This window comes from Hydractinia symbiolongicarpus, chromosome 10 (genome assembly GCF_029227915.1).
Source record: "Hydractinia symbiolongicarpus strain clone_291-10 chromosome 10, HSymV2.1, whole genome shotgun sequence".
NCBI lineage: Eukaryota > Metazoa > Cnidaria > Hydrozoa > Anthoathecata > Hydractiniidae > Hydractinia > Hydractinia symbiolongicarpus.
The window spans coordinates 7,649,873-7,671,772 of NC_079884.1; the positions used below are offsets into that span (position 1 = coordinate 7,649,873).

At 33.9% G+C, this 21,900-nt stretch overlaps 2 protein-coding genes across 2 annotated transcripts; both read right to left on the reverse strand.

Annotated features, from left to right (window-relative positions):
- Nucleotides 1-312: 312 nt before the first annotated feature.
- On the reverse strand, nt 313-3,820 carry LOC130662539 (protein zwilch homolog). The gene is made up of 2 exons (XM_057461431.1): nt 3,435-3,820; nt 313-2,654 (listed from the first exon to the last, which is right to left on the reverse strand). Exons 1-2 carry the CDS (start codon nt 3,739-3,741, stop codon nt 892-894), a joined length of 2,070 nt encoding a protein of 689 aa, XP_057317414.1. The 5' UTR covers nt 3,742-3,820; the 3' UTR covers nt 313-891.
- Nucleotides 3,821-4,720: 900 nt separating this feature from the next.
- LOC130662540 (mitochondrial chaperone BCS1-like) lies at nt 4,721-8,075 on the reverse strand. The gene is made up of 4 exons (XM_057461432.1): nt 7,362-8,075; nt 6,217-6,280; nt 5,891-6,098; nt 4,721-5,142 (listed from the first exon to the last, which is right to left on the reverse strand). The coding sequence occupies exons 1-4, from the start codon at nt 8,017-8,019 to the stop codon at nt 4,798-4,800; spliced, it is 1,275 nt and encodes a 424-aa protein (XP_057317415.1). The 5' UTR covers nt 8,020-8,075; the 3' UTR covers nt 4,721-4,797.
- Nucleotides 8,076-21,900: the final 13,825 nt, after the last annotated feature.

A 21,900-nucleotide genomic window follows, 5' to 3' on the forward strand; every position in this document is an offset into this window, starting at 1 on the left:
AACACTTTCTACATCTATTGAACAATGCTGAAATACAACTCAAAAACAAGTTCATTCTACAATATGTATTTTAAAAACCATCACTAATTTAAACAGAGCCTTTAAGTTCTGCTTTTTACTGCAATTGTGCCCTTCCATAAAACATACTGTTATTATATTTCTGCTCTCCATCTTTACTGTACATAGATTTCAAAATAACTTAATTACTGTATACTCTTATATTGCAACTTCATTTGTAACATAATAACCCTTCCCCAACAATTCCAGGGATAGTCCATTTTGTTAGTTAGTATGAGAATAAGAAACAAGAAATATTGAATATTAAACGAAGCAATATTTTCTTTTATAAATACCTAACAGTTAGCAAGTCATCAGAAAATAACAGATGTTCACAGATTGTAACAATTAAAATCAAATCCTCAAATTATAACAAAAAATGGATTTTGGTTTTTGTTCTGGATTCTTAGTTTTTTAAGGTTGAAGACAACCGATGGAAAGTTTGTTTCTAAGTTAACTATTATTCAACACAAGGGAAGATGCTCGATTTAGAGAAAAACAAAACAAAAAATGTTACAGCCAAAAGAAAAAATTATTCTTAACATTATATAAAAATTAATTCATGAAAACATAACTGACAAACTAACATATATATGATATCACTAACCATACCAAACAAAAGATAACTGTAAGAATACACTGAAAAAGAAAAAAATAATACATTTTGCAAACTGCAAGAAGAGAAAACATGTAAATTTTAACTGTTGATAAAATGACCTCAAGTTCAGACTGTAAATAAATTAAGAGTGTATATATAGATAATAATTTGACAATAACCTGCAAAAAGTTTCCACATGCAAAATCTTACTACAAGGCATATTAAAAATGTCAAATTCAATGTCCATTTACTTTTAGTGGAATCTTCTTGACAGGAAGAACAACAACCTCTTCAGAAAGTATTACTTGGTCTTGTTGTGTTGGAATAAAATCAATGTTCTCCTCCTCTGGCAATACGTCCTTACATGTCACGTGCAGCAGAGTTGTTTCTTTCATATTTGCCTTGTTAGTTCGGATGACACCTTGTTGCCATGAAACAGCTTGTCGTGCTTCGCATGTTTCGTGTACTGATGAAGATGAGTCATGAAAAGGAAGTAGTGATAAACAAAAAGTTGGACTTGAAAGTCCAACACCATTTACACTGTAGTATTCGATAGCTCCTTTTAATAACGTGGATTGACAATCGTGTGCTAAGTTAAGATAGATAGCCGGTGTACTGACAATTTCCAAACAGTAGTGAAGCTTCCATAAGGCTTCCATGTCAACTTGTCCACTCTTTTGTTTAAAAAGTTTTCTAAGGTTTGTAGCTGATGCCAATTCTTTACTAATGAAGAAGTTAAAATAATCTTTACGAAGCTTTTCAAATCCAATCTCACTCACTAAGGCTTGAATGGAGGTCTCACTTGAGAGGAACTCCAATAGCTTTTCTCGTACATGTAACTTGACTTCTTCAGTCTCTGCTAGATACATCTGTCGAATATATTTGCCTAATTTGGTATCATTTGTTGGACTTATTGCTGGCTGCAAAGATCCATGAACAATATCTGTTAGTATATCATCTAAAAGTCCTCGTATCTCATCCATATTCTCTGTTTGACGTAAAAATGACCATAACTTATCGGTAAAATCATGGTCATTACGCTGAAAACTTTCTTGTATTAATTGCGACATTGGTGTTTCCAAATCATCAGTTTTCTCCGATTCAACCTGCTTCATTTTTTCCACGTTTCCATAAAATGAAAAATCAGAGACTGTCTCTTTGAAAACTAAGAGCTTCGCATTTATAATTTCAGTAGAGAACGAAGATGTTGAGTCAATAATGTTTGAATATGATGTGTTAAACACTGTATCTAGCGCAGTAAGTTCAACAAAAGCATCATGAGCAGCAGACCGATTCTCGCCAGCAACAACCTTCAATTTCAAAACAGTTTTAGCAGAATGTGGAGGATGGTGAAGAATTTGGCACTCACCTCCTGACCAGTGGAAGTCAACTGTCAATGATGTTTCTTCAGGGCTTTCTTCTTGGTTTTCTTCTTCCATTTCTTCAGGTGACTCTAGTTTCAAGTCTCCAAGTATGTCATAAGTAGAAACATATGAGGCTTCTTCTGATGAAGACACTGTTTTGCTCTTGTCATTATTCAAATTTCTGATTTTTAAAACATGAAATGCTATCTTATCGTCTGTCTTCATCTCTTGAAAACAAAGCATTGCTGTAATGCTCAAAGGTTTCGTATTTTGACAAGGTAGAACAAATATCCCAATATCGTCTGTGCTTAGTTTGAGGCATTGTACGTACACTGCATTTAAATATCTTGAATCAACTGGAGACAGTGGTTTAAGTCTTCTTAAGTTTATAGAGATTGTCTTAACTAAACCAAGTCCTCCATGAAATTCTTTCTTACCACCAGCAAGGACGTCAAGCGTAGAAAAAATTGTCCCACATTTAACAATTTCAGCATTTTTAATTGGCAATTGAACTTCTGTTGTCGAGTAGAGGGTTGTATTTTCAGAAGATGATTCGTTAAGATTGGCTGTGCTATTTAAAGGACTCAACCCAGTTGCAGTAACATCTCCATCTATAAACTGACTAGCACCATATTCTAAATAAACACAATAAAATAAAATAAAATTCCATTTCCAGCATCAATTTAATTTTTGCAACAGGCTACAAATTCATTGTCTTTTTAAAAATGTATTATGTTTTTCTTAACTCTCCGAACACAAGGTGCAACAAAAACAATTATCTCTCACAACAAAGGATAAATGGTCTCAAGAAATAGTAATATAAGACATATACAGAGTTCTATTTTTGCGTAAGTTGCCATCAACAAACATATAAAAAAAACAAAAAGTATGCGTACAGATACCTACATGGGTAAAACATTTTTAACACCTACACATGCAGGAAAGTTTGATTGTGGAATTGTTAATTGTGGCAAAAGTAGTCAAATTTAAATCTATATTGCATGGCGAAAAGTATGTCACAAACAGGCAAAAGTATCAGCAAATGCGAAAATCCTATGAAATACATTATGTAATGTCGAAAGAGCGCTACATCAATTTTTAGAAATAAAGAACTTGGGGCGATCCTTTGAGAATTATTCAATAAAATAGTACTTTTTTTTGTAAATAGTGGTGGTTAGAAAAGTTCTCAGACAAACTTAAGATTTTTCAATTTAAATTATTGTTTTATTTTCTCCCTTAAAATGCTAAAATGTCAAAATTATCCCTTTTCCCCTCCCTCTTCCCCTTTTCTGAATGAGTCATCTCCTTAAAATCACGAAATGAAACAAGTCTTCTGGGCACCCATTTGAGATGCAAAAAATACCTTGTTGCTAAACACAGGAATAATAAGTTTTACAATTCAAGAAAATACATACTGCTGATTATAAATGCTCCATTTGTGAACAACTTTGGATGCAACATTGAATCTAGACCATCAAGGTAAACATTGTTCACAGCATCATCATAAGCTTGTACATAACTAACAATAAATTGCTTCTTTAAAACAAAATGATGTACAAAAACTGGAACAGGTGTTGATATCAGTCCTCGTTGTTTCTGCAACTTATTATTCTCATTGTAAGCTTTGCTAACTTGTTTCTTTATTTGAAGAATTAACTCTGCATCTTCAATTAATCTGGATATATCCATTCTTTTATTTCCTTCTAAAGAGTAAACAATCATGACTAACTATCAATAAATTACATTCCCTCTTTTTCTTTCTTGTTTGGGTAAAAATAAATTTAACAATTGTATTATTGAAGATATTATTTCAGTCACAACCTTAATTTTTGTTATGCTTATTCTTTCGTTTATATACAAAAAAAATAATTCTTTTACACATTTTTATAATCAACCCCATTTTGGCTTTAAAGGGAATTGGACAGCGAATTCGCCAACAAATGTACCTGATATGCAGTTTTGTTTGCTTGATTTTACTTTACCAAAAAGTAGAACCAGTTCCTAATTTTTAGTGGTAAAATATTCAGCTGCAAACTTTTAACCAAACAAAATGCAATAATTAGTGTTTATTTATGCAAAAAACTTGTTACTGAAAGAACATTTTGTTTTTAATACTCAAGAGTGTTTACATTCTGTATTTTAAATTTGATGAACGTTTTTTGTTTCTTGCCGAAATCAAAAAGGTATTTCACAGCTAAGTCAAATTCCCTATTCACAATTCCCTTTGCTTTGATTTGCTTAGTTGGTTGCTTTTAATGAAGTTTCTTGACCCTTTGGTATGTGGTTGTCAGTACTGAACCACAAAATTTTTCTCAGAAGCACACTATGTTGTTGTTTTATCACTGATGTTTGTTGCTTCTTGGAAGACTTTTGCCACAACTGCTTAAGGTAAAGCATAGATTAAAGTGTTAAAGGATGAGTGCTAGGCCTGGTGGCTGCAAAGTAAGCTGCTTAGTTTTTTGCCCATTTTAAGGTATGTTACCTTAGAAATTGAGTTGCTGATAAAAAATGTATACATAAAGTGTAGTTGGAATCATAAGAAGTTTAAAAAAACAAAATTCTTAAACTAAAGAACACACAAGGAGGCACACAAATTTAAAACAACATTTTAATAGAAAAAAAAAGGATGTCGACGCTAACCAAGCAGTTACGATACCCATAATTTTTTGGTCAGTTGTTTTAAAATATATTCAATAAGATATTCATTTATGTATAGTTGTATTCATCTGCAAGTCAGTATTGATAACAAAATCTGAAAATAATTTCTCTAACAAAATTTTACAAATCTTTTAACATATGAACATTCATCATGGCAGCTTCAGCATCTTGTTTATGCAACATAAAATAACCTTGAATTACTGCAATACTGTATGTTTGATTTGTCTTGATTACATTGTCACTAAACGTTACTGCATCAGCATGTGTCCTGTGTGGATAGAAACGTAAGTACATCCTATAAAGTTGTGATTGAGAAGCTTGATCTATTAACAGTTTAATATCAACTCGGCCAGGTCTAATTAACGCAGGATCCAATCTTTCTAAGTAATTTGTTGTCATAAATACTAGTCTCTCTTCTGTAGAAACAACACCATCAAGACAGTTTAAAAGACCACTAAAAGTTACCTAAAAACAAAAAAAAATTAGTTTTAATCAAATTCAGTAATGGAAAATAACACAGAAAGTCTCAGTATAACTCAAGATTAAGTTCAGTTCTTAGCCATACCACTTAAGCAAAAATAAAACAAGAAGTTGCTTTGGTGACATTTTTATTATATTTACGAAATTTATCCATGTTAACACAGAAAAATAATTTATAATTTATCTAGTTATAATTTCACAATATGTGGGGTATGATCTAGACATGGAATTACAGGGGCTTTTTAGAAGGTCAACTTCATGAGTTTGCAGCTTCCCATGTTTATTCATTATTTCTGTGAGTTTTAAGGAATAGTGTACATTGGGGTTAAGCAGAGACAGACAAAATACGGCTATTATTAAAAGATATAATCAAATAATTGCTTGTAGACTTTGGACATCTTTTGGTGTAACTTGTCCTAAATGCTAATCAAACATTCTTTGGCATCACAACAGTTTTGACATCCACACAGTAGGAACTCTAATACTTTTTGTGCAATATTTACTTAAGTTTTTCATAATTAATTTTTTTAATAGGTTTACACAACTGAAAGAACTCACCACCGTGTTTGTAGTCATTCCTTTACTGTTTCTAAAGAACACTCCCATTGTTTCGAACCTTAAATCTCACTTTGATTACGTTAATATGTGTACACTTAAAACATGATGTTTAATTATGAATTGTGTATGTCTGGGATACAAGTTCAAATATCTTATTGAAAATTGAACAACCTACATGATTTGGATAATATCCTCCACCTTTACTGCCTGTCTTTTCATTCTCAGTATCTCTTCTGCTAAATGCTGCATCTATATCCTCCAGCAGAATAATACTTTGTTGAGGTGCAACACTCATCAGGTGATTTAATCTATCGTCACTTAAAGTTCGGTCACCAAGATTCATCACACAGATACTATATTCTAATTCACCAGCTAGTGCAGTACTGTAAATAAGAACCAAAAAGAATACCAAAAAATGTAATAAACAGTATGAAGTGTTATTTGGAAGACTCAAACTTTACAAACATTTTGAGATATGTTTTAGAAAAATCAATAACACACATGAAACTACTTTTACCACATCCCGGAGGACCATACAATAAATAACCTCTTCTATATGGTATGCCTAAATAAAAAGAAACGTTATTGTTTTCATATTTAAATTAATTTGTTGTTGCATATTTAAACTTAACACAAATATAGTTGAGGTATATACAAGACAAAAAAACACAACTTATCTTAGAAAGATTTTCAGATCATCAGTAAAGTAATAAGACCATATGGGGCAATTTTTTTATGTGTAGACAATGCAATTTGTTGCAATGTAACAAAATTGATGAACAAATTCTTGCAATAAATCAAGTTAAATATATTTAAGATTTTTAAATAATTAAAGCTTGCCTCCCAAAACAAGTTGGTTTTATATGAATGATTTAAAAGATGGCTATAAATCTTTTTATTTTTTTTTAAAAAAATCTTTATTGGTTTTAGAGATATAGGGCTTAAAAGTTTTGAAAATTATGTGATAAATCATAACATAGTTACTAAATGTTACAACTTATGCAAAATGGCTTAAAAATGCCTTAGTAAAAATGTTAAATACAACTCCTTACTCGGGGCAACTTCTTGATTTCATGCATTAGTGAAACTTGAAGTCCAAAACCTTAAGGATCCAAAAAAAATGACAACTTTTAAAGCTTGTTCATATGAAATCAACTTGTTTCAAAGTGGGAGGCAGGTTTTAAAGATTCCACATGATGATATGTTGAAGTTATGTTAATATGTAGACCAAGAAAAGTTGTTTAGCAAGATTACTTTCTATTTTCAACCTGAAAATATTCACCAGAAGATTTTGGCATTTGGTTCTTTTGTGACTTTGCTAAAGTGTTATAGATATGAAATGGAAAACATAAAAAATAAACAGTTGTTTTACTTATACCAACCCTCTACTATAGCCTTAGCTGCTTTTTTTCTTAATTCCTAGTTGTTGACAATCACATCTTTTACTATTATGTTAAACTTAACAATTTTACTCTCCCACATATCCAAATTGAATGATTGTAGCATATTATACTGCACTAACAGTTATTCGTTTTCTCAGCCTATTATTGAACAAATTGGATGAATTCTGCTTCGAAATTTTTTTCGCAAAAAACAATAAACTATGTTTCTCTGCAAAAAGGTGTACTAAATACAAAATATCTTACCTCTATCTGTATACCATTTCTGATTAGTGATGAACTCTCTAACATCTTTAAGTGTCCGTTCTGCAATTCCATTATCTAGTATGACAGAGCTCAAAGGCCTGCGCTGACGTGGAAACCCAAACTGTCTCCAGTCTGGACCCATAGGTACATACATCAAAGTTTTTCCTTGCTGTTTAGATAAGGCCAAGGATTTAGCTTCATGCAACATATCATTGAAAATTTCTTTATTTTTACCAATTGATGTTAAAGTAACTGTTTCCCAAGGTTGTCCAGTTGCAAGATCTCGCATTCCTTGCTCACGTTGCCTCTCAGCACGTATCCAATTTGTTTTAAATTTAAAAAAATGAACACCAGGACTTGGGGCAAAGTCAAATTTTGTACTTACTTTACCAGTATCATGTTGATGAAATGTTGTCATTACACTTAAATGTTGAGTCTGTTTTGCTCTTTTTTGAGTCATCCATTGCAACATCCAATCATAACTTTTGTCTTTACTTGGTACTTCAAGAGTAATCATACAATGACGCCTAAACAACACAAATCCAAACTGACTGCCTTTACGCAGAATCGCTAGACCAGTGCCAACACCCACAAGACCAAATCCAGCAGAAAAGTAAGGATTATCTGTTAGCGTTGGTAAATAATCAGCAAGAGGCATGATTTTGTATTACATTCTTAATTGATAATAATTTATCTAAACAAATCCGTAAAGTGTTATTCTTAATAAAGCTGAACATACACACTTAAAGGAACTTCATGGTAATAAATAAAAGAGTTCAAAAAAAAAGTTCAAAAAGAAAAAGTTTTATTTTTTTGGTCCAAATTTCAACTCCTAAAAGCATGGTCACTGACATTATCAAACAAAAAGCTAACTTAGTTATTACATGTATTGTTTGCTTGTTACGTCAACTTGGTTCCTCTGCGTTTTGTTTGTTTGGTGTACATAGCTGAACAGGATTTTTAAGATTCTCCGTCTTCTAAGAGTGATTTAAATCTATCAAAAGGTTTGAGCAATAAAGAAGAGAAAGTAAATTCCAGGAGAACAACATCATCATATAAAAAAACGATACTTTTTAGCTTATTCTCTTCGTTTTTTAAGAGTATTATTATGAGAACATGCTTGTGACTATGTTAACAAAACATTTTATACAAAGTTAGGCTCAAGCCAGGATCCTATGACCCAAACATTTTTTCTGTCACTACCGTGATTGAGGGATCCTGTGCTATTGTATACTAAAAAGTTTGGCTGTTAGAAATATACTGCAGTTTCCCCTATTTGGAGTGGATGACCAGCATTGGTTACAACCAATATGATGTAAATCACAAAACAAACATATCCCTTGCCAGTCAGAGAAAACCTTTTTGTATAATTAGTATATTATGTTCAAATTAGACTTCTAATAAAGCTTTCATGAGCAAATCACAGTGTAACTATGATGTGTTATACTTTGAATACATGGCTTTGTATATTAATAAAAGGAGTAATTTAAAATTTAGCTTTGCTGATAAAATCATGTTTATATAACAGAGGGTTTGTAAAATAGCACACTTTTAGCCAAGGTATACCTTAATTTACCTGCAAACAGCCATATTAAAATAAATATGCAATCAAAATAAGCAGTGGAAAGATTTATTCAATGTTGTTTCAAGCAGCATATATATTTAAGAGATGAAGTTTCTGCGCAAAAAACGAGCCTTCATCAATTTTTTTGTTGGGTTAAAATAATTGTATTTGGCCACACATACTTGCTTCTCAGCACTAAGAAAGATGTAAATTTTAGCTTAAGTGTATAAATTTGGGAAAATTATTCGGCCCCGTTAGCAGGATATCGCCGCTAAGGGGGGGAGGGGGTCTGAAGAAAAATCCGCTAAGGATCAAGAAATTTCAAAAATTTGTTTGTGGCCTAATTCCTCTTGTTATTAATTCCGGTAACTTTTATTTACAAAACATGCCCCTGAGCTTCCAAGATTTATCAGAATGTGTGTTTGTTTTTGGGATTGGTGAAGGGTCTCCTTAAGAGACAAGAGAGGAGTTGAACGTCCTCCACCATACCTTAGTTTAAAGGGGCGATTGTGGAAGTCCCATGAAATGCCACATAGTGATGGTGTCACTTTAAAAAACACCCAGTCCGGTCTGTGAACGGTTGGCGCTAGGAAGGGCATCCAGCTGTAAAACAATGCCAAAACTCTTTATTAATGGCTGTAAGAATAGTTAATCAGACAAACTGCGTAAACGGGGCTGGAACTCTAAGGAGTGAAGGTGTCGCGCACGGTAGGACAGATGTCAGATGTGAGCATCGCCAGACCGTTACCCAGCTATCACATCACAAGGTAGATAACACTAGGTTGAGGATGGCTAGTGTAAATGTTGGTACTTTGAGAGGTAGAGCAGGAGAAGTAGTTGAAATGTTAGAACGTAGATCTGTTGATATGTGTTGTGTTCAGGAAGTTAGGTGGAGAGGAGCTTCAGTGAGATTTGTGGAAGGTAGGAGGGCAAGGTATAAGCTTTTTTGGATTGGTAATAGTGATGGATATGGAGGAGTTGGCATATTCGTTGCAGAGAAGTGGGTAGAAAAAGTAATAGATGTTATGCGTGTTAATAGTCGTATTATAGTGATAAAGTTTTTGATAGGTAATAGGATTGTCACTTTTCTGTCAGTTTATGCTCCACAGTGTGGACTCAGTGAGGAAGATAAAGATAAGTTTTATGATGAGTTAATAGCAGTCACATCAAAGTTTGGAGACACAGAACTTGTCATGGTGGGCAGCGACTTTAATGGTCATGTTGGGAAGTCATCTGAAGGTTATAGAGGTGTGCATGGAGGCTATGGATTTGGGAGCAGAAATAAGGAAGGGGAGAGATTGCTTGAGTTTGGAATGGCAACGGACATGGTGGTTTGCAACACATCATTCAGTAAGAGACAGAGTAGGCTGATAACATATGAGTCAGGTGGTTGTAAGACACAGATAGATTACTTTTTGGTTAGAAAGTCAGACAAGAAAGTGGTGAAGGACGTGAAAGTTATATCGGGGGAAGAGTGTGTTTCCCAGCATAGGTTGCTGGTTTGTGATATTATCTTGAAGAGTGTCAAAGAAGCCAAGGGAAAGTACAGGCCCCGTCGAAAAGTCTGGAAGCTGAAGGAAGAGATTGTAGCAAGACAATTTAGTGCAAAAGTTCAGCAGTTAGCCTACAATAGTCAATGTGATAGTGACAATGTTGAAAGTACTTGGACTACTTTGAAGAATTGTCTTCTAGAAGCTTCTGATGATACCTGTGGATGGACGAAAGGACCAGCTAGACATAGACAGACCTGGTGGTGGAATAATGAGGTTGACCAGTGTATAAAGGAAAAGAGGAAACTTTGGAAAGAGTGGAAGTCAGGTGGTAGTAAAAATATTTACTTAGAAGCTAAGCGTCGCGCTCGTACAGCAGTGTATAAAGCAAAATTAGAAGCAGAGAGAAACAGATTTGCAGATGTGTTAAGAAGGGAAGACCAGCGCAATGAGGTATTCAAGATAGCAAAGCAAATGAAGAAGACTAATCAAGATATTGTAGGTGAGAAGTGTATACGTAATGATGAAGGTGTTTTGGCTAGCACAGAGGAGGAGAAAAGGGTAGCTTGGAAGAATCATTATCAGAGGTTGCTTAACACTGAGTTTGATTGGGACGAGGATAATTTGTCTGATGATGATGTTGTAGAAGGGCCAGCTATGCAGATCAAGACAGAATGGGTAGTGGAGGCTATTAGGAAATTGAAGATTGGCAAGGCTGCAGGAGTATCAGGTATTGTTGCAGAGATGGTAAAAGCATCTGGATATATTGGAGTTGAGCTTATTACAAGTCTTGCTAACCAGATTATAAAGGATGGTGCTATTCCGAGTGAGTGGCAGTCGAGTGTAATAGTGAATTGTTTCAAGGGCAAGGGTGATGCATTAGAAAGGGGTAACTATAGAGGTTTGAAGTTGGTTGATCAAGTAATGAAAGTTATTGAAAGAGTGATTAATAAGTTACTTAGAGAACGAATTGATATAGATAAGATGCAATTTGGTTTTGTTCCAGGGCGTGGCACTACAGATGCAATATTTTTACTCAGACAGCTTCAGGAAAAGTATTTAGGAAAGAGAGAGAATCTCTATTTTGCCTTTGTAGATTTAGAGAAAGCTTTTGATAGAGTGCCACATAAAGTTATTTGGTGGGCTATGAGAAAATTAGGTGTGGATGAGTGGCTAGTTACGATGGTTCAGTCTATGTACAGCAATGCTAGAAGTCGTGTCAGGATTAACAATTCACTTAGTGATGAATTTAGTGTAAATGTTGGTGTACATCAGGGTTCTGTACTTAGTCCTTTGTTGTTTATTCTAGTCTTAGAAGCGCTGTCGATGGAGTTCAGAACAGGTCGTCCATGGGAGTTATTGTATGCAGATGATTTGGTTCTCATAGCAGAGTCGATGGAAGAATTAGTTGAAAAGTTTGAGAAGTGGAAGAAAGGACTAGAAGAGAAAGGGCTGAAGGTAAACACAGCAAAGTTTAAAGTCATGATAAGTAGCATTGCAGCCAAGTGTGACCTTGTAGTTGGAAAGTGGCCTTGTGGAGTTTGCAGGAAAGGGGTTGGTAGTAACTCAATTTTTTGTCAGACTTGCAAGCATTGAGTACATAAGAGATAGATAGATAGATGTGCATATTTTACATGGCTAGCCTCACAAATATCGAGGGATATACCCTGTCTATTATTTCCAGAAGGGGCCATGGCTTAGATGAAGAGTCCTAGAGTATTTAATGCTCATTTTGAGCGACGCAGACCCAATTAGGGCCCGCGCTCTACTAGACAACTCCCGGCAACATCCAACGGCCCACACAGTGTGCCATCTTCCCAATTTCCCTCACATGGCTTGGGTTAACCCGGGGCTATGGTAACATTCACTCGCCCATGTTGAATCGCCGTCAAGAGGAATCGAACCCCGGTGTCCCGCACAGAGTACGAGAGCTATAACCACTAATCTACGGCGCCATAATAATCTACGGCGCCATTAAGAAGTGCAGTAGTATTAGTGGAAGGTTAAGAGCTGGCATACAGTTTGTATGCAAGCGTTGCAAAGGTGAGATTATAGAGAATGAAGTATTTCCAGCTTTAATGATGTACTGGCTCGTTAGAGATAGTTAAGAACTTCTGTTACTTAGGTGATATGTTGGGCAGTGAAGGGGGTGTTGGAAGAAGTGTTACTTGCAGGATAGGTTCTGCTTGGAAAAAGTTTAGAGAGTTACTTCCTTTATTGACTAGCAGAGTCCTGTCAATTGAGGTAAAAGGTAGGTTGTATGAGGCCTGTGTAAGAAGTGTTATGTTGTACGGTAGTGAGACATGGGCAGTGAAGCAGGAAGATCTTGACCGTTTAGAAAGGAATGATATGAGAATGGTTAGGTGGATGTGTAATGCCAGTCTGAGAGACAGAAAGAGTTCAGATGAGCTAAGAAGCAGGCTAAGTCTCCGTAGAATTAAAGATGTTATCCAGATAAGAAGATTGAATTGGCTGGGGCACTTGGAAAGAATGGAGGAGGATAATTGGGTAAGAAAGTGTAGAGACTTGATAGTTCCTGGGGCAAAGCCCAGAGGCAGACCGAGAAAGACTTGGCAGGAGGTTATAAGGACAGACTTGATAGAGAGGAAGTTGAGTTTAGATCTAACACAGTCTAGATCAGATTGGAAGAGGGTCATTAATATACACCGTCCAACCCATGCTAGCATGGAAAACGGACGTTAAGCCGAGAATGATGATGATGATGATGTGTATTTCATGGACGATAATCCACTAAAAGAGGGGGGGTCCGAATCTTAGCGGTGATATCCCGCTAACAGTCAGGGAAATCCTCTTAATTAAGCTGTACAGCTTAATTTAGATGTCAGCTTAATTAGGATGTATGATACAGTCTAATTAGGCGTTTTACAGCTTAGTTAAGATGTACAAAACTTTCTAAAATACACATTTAACTAAATTTTAGCATCTATCTAACTGAATAAATCCAATATTTACGTGCATATAAACATCTCCAATACATTAGTTTTTTCATAGCACCCCGGAGATCCGCTAAATTTGAAGTTTTAAAAATATCCGCTTAAATAGGATGTATCATGTGACGTGACATCCTAACTAAGATGCAGTACAGCTTAAATAGACTATTGCTAACAATGAACCTTTGTTTATAGTCCATATCTTTTGAACCCGGGGTGCTGAAAATACCGTTCCTCTTTTATAATATAGTGGTCAAACTGACGATGAAAGAGCTGCAGTGGTGATTCTGCTAAAATCTACATTTTTCAAGAAATCGGGGAAAAAACTTTTTCTACCTCCTAATTCAGATGTATTTCATCTAATTAGGCTGTATGATACAGCTTATTTAGGAGATCTCCAAATTAAGCTATACAGCTTAATTAAGAGAATTTTCCTGACTGGCTAACAGGGCCTAAAAAATTTTTTCAAAAGGCCCTAACAGTTTAAATAAGGGATTTTCTGCTTAAGTAATAAAATTGATGCCTAATTAGGGGGTGTATTTTATTTATACTGTGACATCATTCTGGCTTCACGTTTATATGTTGTGTTGATGACCAAAGCTTCAGCCAATCTGATCATAAAACTTCCAATTTGGTATGGTATGGTTTTAAATCTGTCTAGCTAGCTGTGTGTTGGGATGGGGGACTTGATGTCTGGATTCATGATTTGTAGGCTGAGCCTATTACACTATATCGTATAGCTTAAAGTGAAGTGGGGCTAATCATTATTATGCATTATTCTTATCTGGCTGACAAAAAAGTTTACTACAAATAAAAGATGTTGACAAGCCAATATTTAAGCCAAATAAATTTGCTCCTAGTAAATGGAACTAAGTGTTAATGATGCAGAATATAATATGAACGTTATAAAATAGCTTCTAGCTACAGCTAGCCTCAGAATGTAACTTTCATTCCTTGATTTTGCTTGCGCTGCAGGCTGGTCCGTTTACCGCTTTTTTCAGTGCGAATGTTTCGGTGTGAAATTGACACTAAATTGACTAAATCCAGGCCATGTTCCACCCAAAGTGGGGCGGCTGCCCGTCGGTCATCCTAAAATCATACTTCAAGTAGGGCAAGAATATGCAAAATAAAACTGATTTTAGTTTTACTGTTTTATCGAAAGATGCCTGGACTGAATTTAATAACAAAATCGTTCTCATGAACACATATTTAACCAAAATTTAAGCTTTTAATCAACAATTATTTTAGCAAAAGCATGCCCAAGATAAAGCATTTTAATATTGATTATTTTGACCGACTTTGGGCAGAAATAAGACCCACCTAAAGTAGGGCATTTTAATATTAATGACTTATAACCGACCTTTTGAAAGAAGGAATAAAAACCCTTCAAATATAGGCCATTAATACTTATGATGTTTTTTACACGTTTGCTCCAAATTTGCAATCCTTATCTAATATTTCTCGTTGTTGCCGTTTTAACTTTCCTTCGTTTGAGTCACTAAATATGTAACAATTTTATGATGCATATTTTGTTGCATGCCTCCATTACGTACAACCTCCTCAGATTTTAACCACTTTTCAAATTTTTCTTTCTACTCGTGTTTGTTCATTGATTAATCGAGTGGAAAACTTTTAGAATACGTCTGCATGCATGTAAGTAGAAACTGAACAACCTCTCGCGCTTATTTTTCAGAGCTTCTCTTAACCCATACGGAGAAATATGCCTGGGTAATAGTTTTCGAATTGTACAGGAAAATAGAAACTGATTTTAGCTAGCTAGGATGCCTTTGATTGGTTTCTTAAAAAAATCACGCAAAACATCTAGCTCGAAGTTAGTCAAGATATATGAAAATACGCAGTAAGCGTTACTAGTTGTCACAAGATTTTGTCCTTTTTTTAGTTTCAGGCAAAGTCTTTTTTAAGATAAAGTTGTTATTATCCTTAAATGTATTATTTTCGTAACTAATACAATGTTAAACATACTGAAAACAGGGAAACTCTCACAAACCACAGGGAAACCGCAGAAGAACGGGGGTGAACGATATAGAAACTGGGGAAAACGAAAGGAAACAGGAGAAACAGGCACTAAGTAGGAAACGACCGGAAAGTGTGGTGCACACGAAATCAATCATGGCGGTCACGTTTAAACAGTTGTTGGTTGTCAATTTAATCTATTTTTTAATACCCGTGGGGTAATGCGGGGTAATTTTTTCCATGATCGCATGCATAAATGGTTTGTTGTGAGGTTCTTGTTGAACCGCCATTTGACACAATTCCTATTCTCCAGTATCTGTGTGTCGTTTTAGTTGAATATGCGCTGAGTGTCTTCGACTCCGTTGTATTCGTCCTCAGCGTCGTAGTAGGTCTCTTGTGCTTCATACTTTACTTCATCGTACAATGTTGTCTCTGTTGACATTTGTTTCTTTCCTCTGTTGTAATAAAAAGTAACAATATCTCTCACACTATCCAGTTTGTTGGCAAGAGCGTCGCAGGTTGCTGCTGCTGACACAGCGCTGTATAGTTTTCTGATTGCATTTCTGTCAAATCCGGAGACGCTGCATTGCGGTTAATGTGTTCCTGATGTTGCTGTGGTTGTTAATATCATAAAAAATGTTTTTCGATATTTCTCGCAAGAAACTCTGGGGTATTAGAATGTTTACTCAGCAAATTTTTAAAAAAGCTCTTTGTGGTCAAATAATTTCAGTCTAAATGAGCGCCCGAAGTAAATAGTTCACAAATTAAATACTTAAATTCCTAAACTAAAAACATGGAAGACGGAAAGAAGTAATTATGTAGTCAAAACCTCATTTTTAATGTTTTCTATAACTTCTTTTCTTTTTGCAACGTGTATGCCTTGCTTGCTGAAAAACGAATGCGTTTATAAATAGATTTACGATTTTTAATAACTTTACGAAACGTAAGAGCTCTGCACCTTCACTCTCATTGCAAAAAGAAACCCTGGAGAACAACCATTACCAAAAAGTTAAGAAAGAGCCCAGGGCGAGATTTCCTGAAGACTTGCAAATTGCTATAAAATTTTTCCCTTGCACAGATAGGAGGGGACCTTTCCCCGCTTTGCAACCTTTTATATATTGACTTCATCGTGAAAAAATTCTTTATTACTTGTATACATGCACCAACTTAGGGCAAAAAATTTAAAAGTCCAACGCCTAAGTCAGACAAGTATTTTCGCCCGACTTTGTATAATGCCCGACTTTGTGTGGGACAGCCGTCCTTGGGGAAGCACTTCATGGAAGGATCCATTTAGTCTGTGAATATGTCGTATCCGACATTGTCGTATTCTTCCAACGACATCCGACACACGACGTTAAGCAATTTATCAACGCCGTAATGTTGTTAACACATAATACTGCCTACTATACATACTACTGCCTAGCATAATATCTTTGTAATATACAGTATTACAGTGTAGTACATAGTAATATCCCGTATTTTACACTGTATTACTTTGTAGTATTCGGTAATATACTGTAATACCTTGTAGTATTCAGTAATACACTGTAATACCTTGTAGTATTCAGTAATACACTGTAGTACTTAGTAATATACTGTAATATTTTGTAGTATTCAGTAATACACTGTAATACCTTGTAGTACACTGTAATACCTTGTAATATTCGGTAGTATACTGTAATACCTTGTAGTACACTGTAATACCTTGTAATATTCGGTAGTATACTGTAATACCTTGTAGTATTCGGTAATACACTGTAATACCTTGTAGTATTCGGTAATATACTGTAATGCCTTGTAGTATTCAGTAATACACTGTAATATTTTGTAGTATTCAGTAATACACTGTAATACCTTGTAGTACACTGTAATACCTTGTAATATTCGGTAGTATACTGTAATACCTTGTAGTACACTGTAATACCTTGTAATATTCGGTAGTATACTGTAATACCTTGTAATATTCAGTAATACACTCTAATACCTTGTAGTATTCAGTAATACACTGTAATACCTTGTAGTATTCAGTAATACACTGTAATGCCTTGTAGTATTCAGTAATACACTGTAATATTTTGTAGTATTCAGTAATACACTGTAATACCTTGTAGTACACTGTAATACCTTGTAATATTCGGTAGTATACTGTAATACCTTGTAGTATTCAGTAATACACTGTAATACCTTGTAGTATTCGGTAATACACTGTAATACCTTGTAGTATTCAGTAATACACTGTAGTACTTAGTAATATACTGTAATATTTTGTAGTATTCAGTAATACACTGTAATACCTTGTAGTACACTGTAATACCTTGTAATATTCGGTAGTATACTGTAATACCTTGTAGTACACTGTAATACCTTGTAATATTCGGTAGTCAACTGTAATACCTTGTAGTACACTGTAATACCTTGTAGTATTCAGTAATACACTGTAATACCTTGTAGTACACTGTAATACCTTGTAATATTCGGTAGTATACTGTAATACCTTGTAGTACACTGTAATACCTTGTAGTATTCAGTAATACACTGTAATACCTTGTAGTATTCGGTAATACAATGTAATACCTTGTAGTACACTGTAATACACTGTAATACTTTTTAGTATTCAGTAATACACTGTAATACCTTGTAGTATTCGGTAATATACTGTAATGCCTTGTAATATTCGGTAATACACTGTAATACCTTGTAGTATTCAGTAATACACTGTAGTACTTAGTAATATACTGTAATATTTTGTAGTATTCAGTAATACACTGTAATACCTTGTAGTACACTGTAATACCTTGTAATATTCGGTAGTATACTGTAATACCTTGTAGTACACTGTAATACCTTGTAATATTCGGTAGTATACTGTAATACCTTGTAGTATTCAGTAATACACTGTAATACCTTGTAGTATTCGGTAATACACTGTAATACCTTGTAGTACACTGTAATACACTGTAATATCTTGTAGTATTCGGTAATACACTGTAATACCTTGTAGTACACTGTAATACCTTGTAATATTCGGTAGTGTACTGTAATACCTTGTAGTATTTAGTAATACACTGTAATACCTTGTAGTATTCAGTAATACACTGTAATACTTTGTAGTATTCAGTAATACACTGTAATACCTTGTAGTATTCGGTAATATACTGTAATGCCTTGTAGTATTCAGTAATACACTGTAATACCTTGTAGTATTCAGTAATACACTGTAATACCTTGTAGTATTCAGTAATACACTGTAATGCCTTGTAGTATTCAGTAATACACTGTAATATTTTGTAGTATTCAGTAATACACTGTAATACCTTGTAGTACACTGTAATACCTTGTAATATTCGGTAGTATACTGTAATACCTTGTAGTACACTGTAATACCTTGTAATATTCGGTAGTATACTGTAATACCTTGTAGTATTCAGTAATACACTGTAATACCTTGTAGTATTCAGTAATACACTGTAGTACTTAGTAATATACTGTAATATTTTGTAGTATTCAGTAATACACTGTAATACCTTGTAGTACACTGTAATACCTTGTAATATTCGGTAATATACTGTAAAATTTGGTAGTATTCAGTAATACACTGTAATACCTTGTAGTACACTGTAATACCTTGTAATATTCGGTAGTATACTGTAATACCTTGTAGTACACTGTAATACCTTGTAATATTCGGTAGTATACTGTAATACCTTGTAGTATTCAGTAATACACTGTAATACCTTGTAGTATTCAGTAATACACTGTAATACCTTGTAGTATTCAGTAATACACTGTAATGCCTTGTAGTATTCAGTAATACACTGTAATACCTTGTAGTATTCAGTAATACACTGTAATACCTTGTAGTATTCAGTAATACACTGTAATGCCTTGTAGTATTCAGTAATACACTGTAATACCTTGTAGTATTCAGTAATACACTGTAATACCTTGTAGTATTCAGTAATACACTGTAATGCCTTGTAGTATTCAGTAATACACTGTAATATTTTGTAGTATTCAGTAATACACTGTAATACCTTGTAGTACACTGTAATACCTTGTAATATTCGGTAGTATACTGTAATACCTTGTAGTATTCAGTAATACACTGTAATACCTTGTAGTATTCGGTAATACACTGTAATACCTTGTAGTATTCAGTAATACACTGTAGTACTTAGTAATATACTGTAATATTTTGTAGTATTCAGTAATACACTGTAATACCTTGTAGTACACTGTAATACCTTGTAATATTCGGTAGTATACTGTAATACCTTGTAGTACACTGTAATACCTTGTAATATTCGGTAGTATACTGTAATACCTTGTAGTATTCAGTAATACACTGTAATACCTTGTAGTATTCGGTAATACACTGTAATACCTTGTAGTACACTGTAATACCTTGTAATATTCGGTAGTATACTGTAATACCTTGTAGTATTTAGTAATACACTGTAATACTTTGTAGTATTCGGTAATACACTGTAATACCTTGTAGTATTCAGTAATACACTGTAATACCTTGTAGTATTCGGTAATACACTGTAATACCTTGTAGTACACTGTAATACCTTGTAATATTCGGTAGTATACTGTAATACCTTGTAGTATTTAGTAATACACTGTAATACCTTGTAGTATTCAGTAATACACTGTAATACTTTGTAGTATTCAGTAATACACTGTAATACCTTGTAGTATTCAGTAATACACTGTAATGCCTTGTAGTATTCAGTAATACACTGTAATATTTTGTAGTATTCAGTAATACACTGTAATACCTTGTAGTACACTGTAATACCTTGTAATATTCGGTAGTATACTGTAATATCTTGTAGTACACTGTAATACCTTGTAATATTCGGTAGTATACTGTAATACCTTGTAGTATTCAGTAATACACTGTAATACCTTGTAGTATTCAGTAATACACTGTAGTACTTAGTAATATACTGTAATATTTTGTAGTATTCAGTAATACACTGTAATACCTTGTAGTACACTGTAATACCTTGTAATATTTGGTAATATACTGTAATATTTTGTAGTATTCAGTAATACACTGTAATACCTTGTAGTACACTGTAATACCTTGTAATATTCGGTAGTATACTGTAATACCTTGTAGTACACTGTAATACCTTGTAATATTCGGTAGTATACTGTAATACCTTGTAGTATTCAGTAATACACTGTAATACCTTGTAGTATTCAGTAATACACTGTAATACCTTGTAGTATTCAGTAATACACTGTAATGCCTTGTAGTATTCAGTAATACACTGTAATACCTTGTAGTATTCAGTAATACACTGTAATACCTTGTAGTATTCAGTAATACACTGTAATGCCTTGTAGTATTCAGTAATACACTGTAATACCTTGTAGTATTCAGTAATACACTGTAATACCTTGTAGTATTCAGTAATACACTGTAATGCCTTGTAGTATTCAGTAATACACTGTAATATTTTGTAGTATTCAGTAATACACTGTAATACCTTGTAGTACACTGTAATACCTTGTAATATTCGGTAGTATACTGTAATACCTTGTAGTATTCAGTAATACACTGTAATACCTTGTAGTATTCGGTAATACACTGTAATACCTTGTAGTATTCAGTAATACACTGTAGTACTTAGTAATATACTGTAATATTTTGTAGTATTCAGTAATACACTGTAATACCTTGTAGTACACTGTAATACCTTGTAATATTCGGTAGTATACTGTAATACCTTGTAGTACACTGTAATACCTTGTAATATTCGGTAGTCAACTGTAATACCTTGTAGTATTCAGTAATACACTGTAATACCTTGTAGTATTCGGTACTACACTGTAATACCTTGTAGTACACTGTAATACCTTGTAATTTTCGGTAGTATACTGTAATACCTTGTAGTATTTAGTAATACACTGTAATACTTTGTAGTATTCGGTAATATTCTGTAATACCTTGTAGTATTGGGTAATATACTGTAATACCTTGTAGTATTCAATAATACACTGTAATACCTTGTAGTATTTAGTAATGCACTGTAATACTTAGTAATATACTGTAATATTTTGTAGTATTCGGTAATACACTGTAATACTTTGTAGCATTCAGTAATTCACTGTAATACCTTGTAGTATTCTATAGTATACTGTAATACCTTGTAGTATTTATTAATACACTGTAGTACTTAGTAATATACTGTAATACTTTGCAGTACTGTTTAGGTATTTGGTAGTACACTGTAATACTTAGTAATATACCGTAACTAGTCGATATGGTCGGTCCAAAATCCACTTAGACAGAGAAAAATAATAAAAAGTTGCATTTAACTTTTGATGACGTCAGCACTGTCCTGTTCATATACTTAAAAAATGTTCTTAAAATTTTGTTAACTCGTAACATCTCAAAATAGCATAAATTTGCATACCCGTCGCCTTCATCGTATAGATCTTGAAACCCTATGGGGTTGAAAAAATTTTGATGACGTCATCAACCTCTCCACTCCAAAACGGATTTGGGGAATCAGGTTGCGGAAACTTACCCAAATTTGTCC

Coding starts and splice junctions, on each gene's coding strand:
- LOC130662539 (XM_057461431.1), bottom strand. CDS start 3,741: ATGATTGTTTACTCTTTAGAAGGAAATAAAAGAATGGATATATCCAGA. Junction 2,655..3,434: donor TGGAGCATTTATAATCAGCA/GTATGTATTTTC, acceptor GTGTTTATTTAG/AATATGGTGCTAGTCAGTTT.
- LOC130662540 (XM_057461432.1), bottom strand. CDS start 8,019: ATGCCTCTTGCTGATTATTTACCAACGCTAACAGATAATCCTTACTTT. Junction 6,099..6,216: donor TGTGGTAAAAGTAGTTTCAT/GTGTGTTATTGA, acceptor TCTTATTTACAG/TACTGCACTAGCTGGTGAAT. Junction 5,143..5,890: donor GAGGATATTATCCAAATCAT/GTAGGTTGTTCA, acceptor TTTTGTTTTTAG/GTAACTTTTAGTGGTCTTTT.